General features: G+C 40.6%; 1 protein-coding gene across 4 annotated transcripts in view; it reads left to right on the forward strand.

Annotated features, from left to right (window-relative positions):
- The window catches only part of BAZ1A (bromodomain adjacent to zinc finger domain 1A), a 61,480-nt gene extending 52,914 nt beyond the window's left edge, over positions 1-8,566 (forward strand). For all 4 annotated transcript variants that reach the window (XM_057428678.1, XM_057428676.1, XM_057428677.1 and 1 more), the window contains 6 exons: positions 1,725-1,972; positions 2,099-2,325; positions 3,192-3,676; positions 4,760-4,905; positions 6,927-7,014; positions 7,528-8,566. In XM_057428678.1, coding sequence (XP_057284661.1) covers positions 1,725-1,972; positions 2,099-2,325; positions 3,192-3,676; positions 4,760-4,905; positions 6,927-7,014; positions 7,528-7,718 — 1,385 coding nt within the window. In that variant the 3' untranslated portion in view covers positions 7,719-8,566. The remainder of the gene's footprint in view (positions 1-1,724; positions 1,973-2,098; positions 2,326-3,191; positions 3,677-4,759; positions 4,906-6,926; positions 7,015-7,527) is intronic.
- The last annotated feature ends 3,974 nt before the right edge of the window (positions 8,567-12,540 follow it).

Here is a 12,540-nt window from a genome sequence, read left to right on the forward strand (position 1 = left end):
TATACATATATATATATATATATATATATATATGCTTAAGATAAAGTGTCTTTGCCAGAGTTACAGTAGAAATTTGCAGCAGAACTGAATTGGGTCTCATGTTAGTCTAGTGTCCTGACAAGTGGATTTAATTTCTTCTTGCTGGTTTTTAAAAAAACACCAGGAAGATAGAGTGTAGCATTGCTTTTGCACTTGACCACTATCCTTAGTAGACTGAACTTCAGACAGGAAACCTAAGGATAAAGTAAGAGGAAATTTTAGGAAATCCAGGTTTGAATTTACAGTTCAGGAGTGGCTACATTTTATTTATGAAGCTGTGTTGCCTGTTTATCCTTTGCCTTCTACCATCACTCCTCTTGTGCTGCTTGATGCTAATGCAGATGTATGCAAGATTAGGCAAATCCTGGCAGCCAGTTGATGAGAGGCAAAAAGGCCTTGCAAGGAGAGCAATTAGTCTCATTTTTGTTCTTTCATTTTGGTTGTTATTAGATGTTTTCTCATCCTATTGCTGAGGAGAAATCATTTGGCAGGTGGATCATATGCCATTCCTGTGCCCACTCTTACTATAGCAAGTCAGGCAAGGTGGCATTTTATACTGGAGTGCAGCATTAATCAGCTGGAGGTCAAACAGTAATAACTGGGCTATCCCTTCTAGAAGGGAAATCTTTGAACATTTCCCTAATCAAAAGTACTACTATATTGTGTCTTCCTTTCCGTAAACCTTCTTGCTTCAAAGTGCAAGAAATAGCTTTTGAGATTCATAAAGAAATACCCTTTCTGCTCAGCAGCAGCAGTGCAGGGTGTCGTTTATACTTTCTCATTTCTCCAGCTCCTCAAACAGCCACTTTGATTCTGTAATTCCCAGCTGCTCATTCCCATTCAGTACCTCCTCCCTCACTGTCCTGTATGTGTATTTGTGTGGCTGCTTTGGTGGCCTGGGTTGCAAACCAAACCCATGAAAATACGATAATCTCTCATCCCCTGCCCCCCGTTTATTTCTAACTGAATTAGGATCCCAGGTCTGACCTGGTTTGCCACTAGGTGTGCACCACAGATTCGTGTGTACTACATTGCTTATAAAATACCAAGAAAACAGTAATATTTCAACTACAGCAGTCACCCAGTCTGGTTAGCTGGACAGACATGCAGGTTCTTGTGAAGTGCGGGACAGGAATAAGGGCATTGAGGTGTGCAGAGAGGCCTAAAAGATTGTCTGCTAGATTATGCTGAGAAGTGCAGGTGAGAAAAGCCCTTTAAGCTGTTTTTTGCCAGCAAAGTCTCTGGTTAATGCTAGGTACAATATCGAAATATAAATAATTTTGTGGTTTCAAAATGTACCTACAAGGAAAAGTAAATTGGGAGTGTCCTTTTTTTTATCTTAAGTAATCTTCATTTATAAATTTAATCAAGTTGTTAGGTTTCCAGATTGTTATCTGAGTAATACTTTTATGTCTTTCTCATGTCCCATGTATGTGGAAGTTGAAATTGAAGTGGTATTGAAGAGGAAATTCTTAATGGCATCAGCAGCTTGGAAACTAAAGGGGAAATATTCAAGTATTGAGGAGATAAGACAAAGGTTATAATATTATCCCAGTTTACTACTGCTGTGTTGAGAATCAGAGCCTTACCTCATAGTCTAAAATAATGTGGATGTTTGACAAGTTTGATGATTCTAGTGTTTTGTTTTGTTTTTTTTTTTTTTCAATACCCCTCTTCAATGGAAGATGCCAGTGATGGTGGACGGGCCTATAAAACAGTTTTGGATCGCTGGAGAGAGTCACTTCTTTCTTCTACCAGCTTGTCCCAAGTTTTCCTTCATCTGTCTACACTGGATCGAAGTGTCATCTGGTCAAAGTCCATCCTCAATGCTCGCTGTAAAGTGTGTCGGAAGAAAGGCGATGCAGAAAGCATGGTGCTGTGTGATGGCTGCGATCGAGGCTATCATACTTACTGCATCAGACCCAAGCTGAAGGTATCTGAGGAAAAAGAAGTGCTTCCTTTTCACACAAAACTTGAGTACTTCTTACAATTTAATTGCATACTACTAATGCTTGCTTCTTTCTTCTTTTTTTTTTTCCTTTTTTTTTTTTCCTTCTAGGTCATTCCTGAAGGAGACTGGTTTTGCCCAGAGTGCCGACCAAAACAGCGCTCTAGACGCCTCTCCTCCAGACAAAGACCTTCTGTGGAAAGTGATGAAGAGACTGCTGAACAACTAGGAGAAAGGGAAGAAGAGGCAAATTATGATGAAATGGGGCAAAGTGAGGAAGAGCATTATGAAGAAGAGCAAGATGAGGAAGATGAATCTCAGGAGGAAGAAGAGATGAGGTAAATGGAAGCCCCTTTAGCAGATGTCTCACGGAAATATATTATTAGGTGGAGTAATTGTTCACATACGCACATATCTTGAAAATCCAGTGTGAAAAATATGTTTATTTTAAAAAAATGGCAGCTTTTTAGGAATTTGGCTCTTACGTGATGGGTTTAGTATTAACAAAACTTAAGTCCAGTGGACTTAGACTCACTTTTCAGGATGAAAATTCCAGCCTGGGATGTATAGGTGAGATGGCCATCAGAGTTGCAGTTCTGTACAGCTACTATTTCAATGTAAAGTGGAGAGTTTCAAACAGTAGAAAACCTGTTGACTGAAGCAAGACTGTTGTGGCTCTGACAGTTGGAATGCAATAGTTGGAGAGAACTTGCATCTCCTTGAGAAGTAAATTCATCTCTGGGATCTTCCTTCTCTCCTGTAATGGAAGGAGAGTCTTCACTATTAGTTATAAACCCTGACTAGAGCATAACTTCTACATTAAGTATTTTACAACCGCAGTTTATTTACGTAGCTGGAAATACAGTTTAAAAATCCTAGTTACTTATAGTTGCTGCGAGAAAGAAGCAAGTGATTTAAAGAAATTGATAGCTGGTGCTCCAGTTAATGCATTTGTATTGCACAAGCTGCAAGGATGATGGAACTTCCAAGCATTTCTTTTATAGTAGGTGCTCCACATAGTATCTACTTAAGAGACTTCAGTATTTAGATAATGGTAGCTGGATGGCTGCGTCAGCTTGAAAGGCAGTTGCTTACCAGTCCAACCTTGAATGGTTGGGTTTTTTAAATGCTGAATTAGAAAACTGAGGGAAGAGAGACACAGGGAATTTGGGGATAAATAAACATAATTGTTCACTTTTTGTAGCACATCAAAGCCAGGAAGACCTCAGGTGAAGTTTCCATTAAAAATGAGAGCAGCCAAACTCAACAATCCATTCTCAAGTCAGAACAGCCAGCGTCAGGCAAGATATGCTTCTCGGAGTCAGCAGAACACACCTAGGCAAACTGAATCCTCATCTAAAGTTACCAGGAGGAGGTTGAGAAAGGCAAAATCAGCCCCTCCATCAGTGACAAAGCCTTCTTTAAGACTTAATAGCCGGACCACTCGTCAGACCCAAAGTTCATTGCAAGCAGATGTATTCGTGGAATTACTCAGTCCTCGAAGAAGACGAAGAGGAAGAAAGAATGCTGATAACACACTGGAAAACAGCCCTTCTAATTCTCTCGGATTTAGAATTGTTGATACCGTAGACCCGACTGAACGGCTTCGGAAGTATCCAGTTTCTACTTCAAAGCTTTCTCTTCCTGTTACTGAACCCAAGAGAAGAGGCAGGAAACGACAATCCACAGGTTAGAGAAATAATTTTGCCCAGAATGAAAACCATGTTCTGTTCCTTGTAAAACTATTTGGGTGGTAGAGCAAGAAGACTAGAAATGATGCTTTCAGGCAGTTTTACCTCTTCCAACAAGGCAGATCCCTTCTTTTGCAGTGACAGAAATGAACCTCAAAAAGAAAAATTCAGTCATCTAAAGAACAAATAACTTCAATTGCCAAGGAGATTTATCGTACCCATATTTGAAGGTTCATATTTGCTAACAATATGGAGCAATTGCTAATAAGTGGGTAGAAAATGTGAAAGTGATATTTATGCCTTAACCCTTAAAAATGCAGATGCTTACTTATAGCTTTTACGGTTTTGTTTTGTTAAACAGTGCAGAACACAGCTGTAGGCAAGGTAGCAAAATTTGGAATATACACAAACCACAATAAACTGCTGCCAGAAGAAAAGTGTCACCTGTCTGGTATAGGGCTAAGAGGGTTCTTGCTTGATAAGTTAATAACAAGTATGTGATAGTAGGGGAATACTTGGCCAGCTACAATAACCTTTTAAAAACAGAAAGGCCCCAATGTGAGACTGAAGAGTGTGAAAGAGTGTGGTGGCCTTGTATTCTGTGCCATTTCTGTCCTTCACCATTGGGAGTTTCTAGGCTTATCCTCTAACCACCTTGCTGACTACTCTTGAAAGCAGATAAAACCACTCTGAAGCAAAAGTTACGAGCAGGCAGCTTATTCTGTTTTTCTCTAATAGGGCTTTTCTTTCAGTGTTTAACAAATTGTCTTAAAATTGAAATCAGTGGAAAAAAATCCTTTCCAAAATTAATGTGATGCAGGAGAATGGAGGAGGAACCCAGCTAAGTCCTGGTACTTTGCATTTTGTACTGCAAGAGACATTTAGTGGTTAATAACAAGGCTGCAGTGTAGTTACATATATATACAATACCTGAAGCCAAACTACTTGAGTTTTGTCCTGAAACTACAGTTTTACTACCCAAGAATAATGATGTTTTACTACTTTTTGAAACTTTTTTCTTCTCAGGTTTTTATTTTTATCTGGTGGGGTGGGTTTTGTTTTTTGGTTTTTTTTTCTCCAGAATCATCTCCTCAAACCTCATTGAACAGAAGAAGTTCAGGACGTCAAGGGGGAGTCCATGAACTCTCAGCTTTCGAACAACTCGTAGTGGAACTGGTACGACATGATGACAGCTGGCCTTTCATGAAACTGGTTTCCAAAATCCAGGTAACTGATAGAACTGTAGAGGGGAATGGTTGAGAATTGTGCTTGCTGACAGTAAAAATTTGGGATTTTATAGTCTTGCTCAAACAAGGGGATACAGATAAGCAGTGTGATTCAGGAGAACGCTTGCATTTCAGCTCAAATATGGTGCCAGAAATAACTTCTACAGTTGGTGTGTTGTTGGGAAATTTTAAAGTATGCTTGTCAGGCATTTAAAAATATGAAATGCCTTGATTTGTGGGAAAAAAGGTAGAGCATGGGGCTGCTAAAGGTATGTTTATGTTGATTAATTATTTGGAGTAACCTTCAATTTACGCAAAGGTATTTTTGAGAACAGACCTGCAGTAATATAACAAGATAGGAACAGCTTTACTCTGATGTTAACTATAATGCAGTAAAACAGAGAATTTCTTAGCTTAGTTCTTAATTATTTTCTTCTTGTTTAGCTTTTAAAATACTTGATGGTAAGTAGGTACCCAAAGTAAGTGCTGCTTTAGAGGTTTGTATTACAGTAAAAGTTCCCAAGGCAGATCTGCTTTTCTGCAGGTGGCAAAGGTTTGTCTGCTGAAACTGTCATACCCTAACCAAGTGCCTGTCCTCTCCGAGGCCTCTGGAGCAACTCTGCACAGACATTCGTGCAGTATCTAGAGCTCAGTGTTCAAGTGCTCTATTAAAATTAACAGTGACAGCTGTTAAATGAAGACTTGAAACTGAGTTCAGAGTCACAGATAGCTGAAAGGATTAATGTATCTGGACAAAAAGAATGATGTTCAAACATGAATGAAAGATGTAAGTGCAGAGGAGGAGGAGAGGAATCCTGAATGAAATAAGAGATTAGTGTCTGCCTACTCGTGTACAGTAATTACACTGGATAGTGCAAGAATCTGGTGAATGTAAGGAGGGATGGAGAATTCAACTTAATTTTGATTCTAAAAAGAAACTGCTAGAATTCATTGTGTTACTATTTGCCTGAATCAATCACTAAGGGACAGTCTCTGTATAGTTTGGAAAGAAAAATCCGTTCCTGAGTAGTTAAAATTTTCTTCATCATGACCGAAATTCTGGTTTGATTTTTTTGCTGCCTTTAAGACCATGTAAAGAATACACTGAATGATCAGTGCACAGCAAGCCAGAAAAGGAAAACTCTTTTTAGTTCTCATGTGAACTGCACTTCTAAAGGGAAAGGAAGGTAAAATGTGTCAATCTAATTCTGTAGCTCTGCTAATTCTTTCTTTAGGTTCATTTGCAGGTTGCACTTCATATAGTAAAGTTACAGGCCATAAACAAGACCTTGGTTTAAAAACATACATGATGGTGCATGTGGGTATCTTTTCTTGGGGGGAGGAGTCACATTTGGATCAGATATCCTTTTCTTTTACCCTCCTGCCCTGCCTTGTTAATGAGACACTCAGCCTAAGCTTGGTACTTACATGGAATTCAAAATCTGTGGTCCGAATGATCAGTTAGGCAATCCTTTTCATCCCCTCACTTTCATCACATAAACAGTCTTTCTGTCTGCTACTTGAATACTGTGTTCTTGCTACAAAAAGGTTCGCTACTTCCTGTTCAACACAACTAAATGGAGCATCAGGATTTCACTTCTCCTGTAAGACAGTGAATAGTAGTGGAGTGAAAATGGTCATTACTCATGACTGAGGAGCTTTTAATATTGTAATATGTTGCAGGAAAATGAAAGGTTCTTAAATCTTGGAAATCATTTTGCACTTGACAGATGGGACCACTGTAATGCTTATCTGTTTATGCAATTTTCTTAGAGTTGTTCACAGGGTATTTAGGATTAGATTTATTCACTGGCTAATATTTGCTGTGGTCTACTATTTGAATAATACAGAAATGAAGAAGCAATACCTGAAAACTAACACTCAGTTCAGGAGATTGAGGTGGTTGCTTGTGACTCCTCTGTTTAAAAGCAAAACCAAAATGCTTTTGCTAATACATCATTTGTTTATAGGTAGAATTTTAAGTTTCCTTTTGTCTATGGAAATATTTTATTTTTTTTTTAGGTACCAGACTACTATGATATCATCAAAAAACCTATTGCCTTAAATATTATCCGTGAAAAAGTGAATAAATGTGAATACAAGTTAGCATGTAAGTATTACTGATTGAAAGAGGTAATGAACCCTCTTCTCTCACTTTAAAATAAATTCTTGTCATAAAATAGAGCTGTGTCAGAGGATCAGGAAGCTGAAATTGTTTGGTTTGGGGCTTCGTGGTGTGTTTTGTTTTTTGTGGTTTATTTGAAAGAGCATTTACTAATATTTTAAAGTAAGATTTGTTGAACGGTTCTTTTACTCCAAGATGCATAGGTAAGAAATGAGCAGCTGAGGAACTGCTGGTAATTTCTCAAGCCCTTGATGTTAGTGAGTGGCACTGAAATATTTAAAAAAGGTCCTGTTGTTACTGCTGGATTTGTAGTTTTTATTGATAATAAGAGAAATTTCACGAATGTTTACATGGCACTAATATAATGATAGACACTTGACACATGCAAAGACATTTTTGTGTTGTGACTGTAGGCTCACTGTAGTGATTTAGTGGTGTCATACTGCTTTATCGTACTGCTCTGAGACACGTTCAGTTGATTTACTTTTTATTTCCTAGCGGAATTCATTGAAGACATTGAGCTGATGTTTTCAAACTGCTTTGAATACAACCCTCGTAACACAAGTGAAGCAAAAGCTGGAACTAGACTTCAAGCTTTCTTCCACATTCAGGCTCAAAAGCTTGGACTTCCAATCACATCTAGTAATGTGGACCATGCTGCTCCTGCGGCGAAGAAGTCACGAATCTAACCTCTACCTTCCAAAGGATTTTTTTGAGAAATCTGCTATGTTCATTAAAATGAAATGTTAAATCTTAAATCACGCAGTCGTCATACCTGTATAAAGCAATAACAACTGTTTAACCACCTTGAAGTGTGGCCTGCACTATATTCTCAATGTAATATTAAGCACTCAGGAGAACGTAGGAAAGATTACCTTTGCTACAGTTTTATTCAGTGTCTGATAATTTTGATAGATGTACCGATACAGTACTGGTTTACAGAGATTTTGTACATTTTTAATACATTCATGTGTCCAAATATCTTCCAGAAGAACATTGTTTTTTTCCTGCACAAAATGACCTTGTTTCATCCTCTAGATTTTGTAGGAGCTGTGGTATGGAGGGCTTTATCAACTCAGATAAAATCTTCTGCTGTAGCACAGTTGAGGAAACTGTGTGTGTGTGTGTGTTTGAAACTTCTTTGAGCATATCTTCTCAACACTACACATGAATGAGTACAACTGCATATCTTTTTAAGTACTGTACCAGTGCTGGCTGGAGGTATTCAGTCTGAGTTTATTAAGTAGATATTTATTTAGCATTCAAAGTAATTTGTGAATTTGTTTTGTATTTATAAAATTTGTACTTGGGGATTAAAAACAAAAAAAAACAAAAAAAAAGGAGTTCCATAACTTTTTAATTTTTTTCTGGGTTTTTTTTGTTTGTTTATTCCCCTCTAACTTGATGATCAATCAATAAACATCTGCCCATGGCCCTGGCAGTTCTTCTAGCAATGAGTAAATTTACGGGACTGTACTATAACTTTCTACGTACAACTTTGGATGTGCACAAATAAAATGACACATTTTTCAAAGTATTTTGAGCTTACTGGCATTTCCTTCTGCGTTACACTGCTGCACCATCTTCCCCGTTAACCTACCAGGACAAGCTGCTGGAGAGAACATGGCAGAACTTGGTTTCCATGTGAGTACCCCAGTCAGCATTTTCAGCAACTGCAGCCGCTGTGACACCTGGTCTTTGAGTGATGCAAATGTTCACCAACATGTAAGGAGTAACGTAAGAAGTATGTGCATAAATTGTATAGTTATTTAATTTGGATCTTTATCCTAAGAGTGTAAAACCTCATAGCTTTGTTTAGCTGACCAGCACCTTCTTTAAACTACTTGCTCTTTTCGACAGTTTTACTTTCAGTATTTATTAATTTAAATGTATTAAACTCTGTTTGAATCAGTACCTTTAAGACCCTTTAGAAACCAGTTTTGCCCACCTGGAGTTATGCCACACTGAAAAAATGGCATGGATCAGAAGTTTGGGGGTAGCAAGAGGTGGCTAGAATGGGCATTCCCTTGAACCTAGGGAGTGGATGGCAACACACACAAGACTGATCAGGTTGAAATGGTGGATTTGAGTGGAGGTGTTTTCTTAAAAAAACAAACCTAAAATAATCTAAGGCTGAGAACAGGGGGGATATTGTTTAGAAATGTCTGTTGATACTTCAGAGTTTCTGTGCGAGCCTTCCCTTGTTCAGAGCCGACATCTCTCCCGTCCAAAGATGCGTTTCTTGTTCCCACCACAAAGAACGCTAAACTCCACAAGGAATGTGAGCAGCAGAAGACTTCTTTGCATGGTGTAGGTGGTACTTGATATCCCTGCATCTGTCTAGTCCCAAGAGGATGTGAACATCCTGACTAGCAGTTGCACAGACACTTGTTGGAGTTCTTGTTCACATGAATAGTCCCCATTGACTTAAATGTGAATACTTTGTGTGGGGCGAGTGCTGTGGGCTGAGCAAGTCCATCTGTGGCAGATTCCATTTAAATGGTTACTGTCCCCAGTCTCGCAGCTGTTTGTTCCTATCACTCTTCCACTAAGGTTATTTCCTTTGAAAGCTTCCCCTCAGCCAGCACCATGGTAAGTCTGAGCTTAGCTAGAGCCGGCAGGAACAGTTTAACCCAGCTCTCTGCTTGTGACGTGGTGTTTGTATGCTTGTGCCATGAACTAAATTAGCAATTTGTCATGAGGTTTGCAAGCCTTACTTAAACACACTGGAGGTGAAATCAGAGAAGTGGCCACTTCTCCTTTGATCAGCTGTGTTTAAATGTATGCTGCATGTGCAATGGAGATGCCCTCAGCTTCACTGGTGCTCACAGGGCATGGGCCGAGCCTTTGGTTCCTGGTAGAAGACTGCCTGAGTCAGTACTTTCAGTGCAGCATTTTCAGACTTCAGCTATGTTTTCTCTGAGTTATGTCAAGATGTCTTTCTATGGCTGTTTATTTCCCCCAGGCATATCCCTTTGGAAAAAGGCGAGTTGCTCAGTATCTCCTTCCTGGTCATAATCATGGCATAGTTGTGCTCCATGTCCACTTTTCCACCAAAACAAACTCGCATCATACCATGACCAGCCATGCCATGTGCTGTTAGCACCAGGCGAAGCGTTGCGCAGTATCTGCAGAGGGCTCCAAGCCAAAGTCTCACAAAGGTGCAGAAATGGATAGGGTCAACGGCTTCATCTCCGATTCAGAGCTGCAACTAATCAGGCTGTACCAGACACTGCAGGAAGACAGGCTCCAAGTCCAGTGCCTGTCCTTCAAGCAGCATTTTGACAAGATCCAATAGTGAAAGTCCTCCCCTTCTTGGCAGCTCCAATGTATCTTACCCTGGCAAGTACTCAGAGGCTGCTTTACCTGCTGGTTTTCCTTTTGTGCAAATTCAGCCCCTTTCATTCATGTCAGGGCTAGGAATTACAGGGTAACCACCCTGGGCCATTTCTGATGGGTTTTGTATGTAACTCTCTCATAACCATGGGGCAAGGTCCTTTGGAGGAATTGGGCTCCGACCCAAAGGATTCTCTCTTCCAGCAAATCTCGATGTTTCCTCAAATACCACTTGCTCACCTCCTGGCCACCACAGACTGATGAAGATGCAGAAGACAAATCTGAGCAGTGGCTGCTGTTACTGGAAGCTGCCCTTCCTACCTAAGGAGGGTGAGGTCAGGAGGAGAAGGCTGGATGCAGCCTTGTTTGATGATTGACTGCATCAAGCTGATGCTGGCTGTTCATGCTTGGGTGTCAGCCAGCAGCACCAGAGAACCAAAGTTGTATTCAGATGCAGGTGATCACCTTGGCTGGCATATTCAGTGTCACATTTGCTTGCTGGAAGCTTAGCTTCTGGAAACCTTAACAATGCTGGAAAGCTTGAGCTGCTTTGGGCTGGCAGAGTGCATGGCAGATGTGAGCCAGCATTCTTTTTGTGGGGTTTGGGCTGTGGCCAGCACCCAAGAGCTGGATGGCTCTTGTGTGGAGGGTGAAGTTTTCACTGTCATAGGAGAGAGCACATAAATGTTAGTATTAACAGTAAAGGAAGATGTTCTTAGCATAATCTTAGCAAATAGGGGCATTAGAAAGGAGCAAGAAGCAGCTGAAAACCAGCCTGAACTTACATGTGTAATTACAAGGAGGAAGAGATTGACAGACCCTGAACAGCCCAACAGTCGCCAGCTGCCCCACAACCATCCATCCATCGAACGAGCACAGTCCAGAAGTAGGGATTGTGCTAGGGATCTGTGCAGGGAGCAGATCATCTCTGTGGATACCACACCATGGAGGCATCCTGCCCATCACCATGCTGCTGCTGGACTGGTAATCTTGTTTTATCTGTGTACATTCAAATGAGTAATACCTTGCCCTGGTCACGTTGCCTTGTGTGGATCACTGTCATAACAGCACCAGTTCCAGCTAACGCTTCCTGAGGCCACCAAGAACTCTTTCTACCCTGTGAGAGCCATTCCACTGAAGAAACTGCCAGTGTCTGGATGACTGCAGGCAGTTTCATCGCCACAGCAGTGACTTCCAGGCCCAGCTCTGCAAGGGTGCTCTTTGTGCTTTACCCAGCTTACTGTGAGGTGATGTTCTGAGGTTTCTCAGTCTGCTGCCTTCAGGACCATGTGATGTCTTCTTCCTCCCACCTGCCCTTCAACAAGCAATGTACTTCCCTTAATTTGATGCCTCCTTAAACAGCACCCTAGCAAAACTTTGCCCTTAAGAGCTCAATTGTACATATCAGGCCTGTGGAACAACCCCTCTTGGAGAATCTCTGGTTACTACCAGTAAGAAAGTTTCCTGGTTTGGGGCACTCAGGTTTGAAGATGTTTGGATTAAGTCCAGTGCAAAAGGTGAAATGACTTGTGCTGTGAATCAAAAGAATTACAAAGACAGGTGTGTAAAGCCATCACCTTGTTTCCCATCTGTTGCCTAAGAGGGATGCTGAAATAGCAACATCCCTAAAATGTGTTTGTGGGTTTATGTGTGTATACTTGTGCGAAGTTTTGTATGTTCAACTGCTGTAAGCCCCTGTCTATTCAACAATACTTATCATTAATGCTGTACTTCATCCAAGGTTTACCTCCAGTACTTGGGAAAGTGCTGCTGAAACTGTGATTTACTCAGACCATGAGTGGTGCTGGGAGCAAAGCCCAGTGCCTCCGTGCTCCCAGCAGCATCCCCTTGCCCTAGCTTCAGTGACAACGTGTGGCTGGGGTTGTGCTTAAATTTGGGCTTATTTTTCCTAAGTACTCAAACATACGTGACATGCTGTTGGTGAAGCACTCCATCATCTGCAGCTGCATTCTGGCAAACAGACACTTTTCCAAACCAATGCTTTTTAATACTGGGAGTGCATTAAAATGTTCAGCATCAGTACAGACTACACCTGATATGTTCACAGTGGCAGAAGGCCACAGGCTGCTTATGTTTCCCAGAAAGTGCACTGAGGCCAACTTTGGGTTTGTTTCTCTACCACAATATATTGGTTTCCCAGGTTTGTGGTGCTGC

This window comes from Pezoporus wallicus, unplaced genomic scaffold (genome assembly GCF_028554395.1).
Source record: "Pezoporus wallicus isolate ANWC-B61680 ecotype Strahan unplaced genomic scaffold, APGP_CSIRO_Pwel_v1 contig_3486, whole genome shotgun sequence".
NCBI lineage: Eukaryota > Metazoa > Chordata > Aves > Psittaciformes > Psittacidae > Pezoporus > Pezoporus wallicus.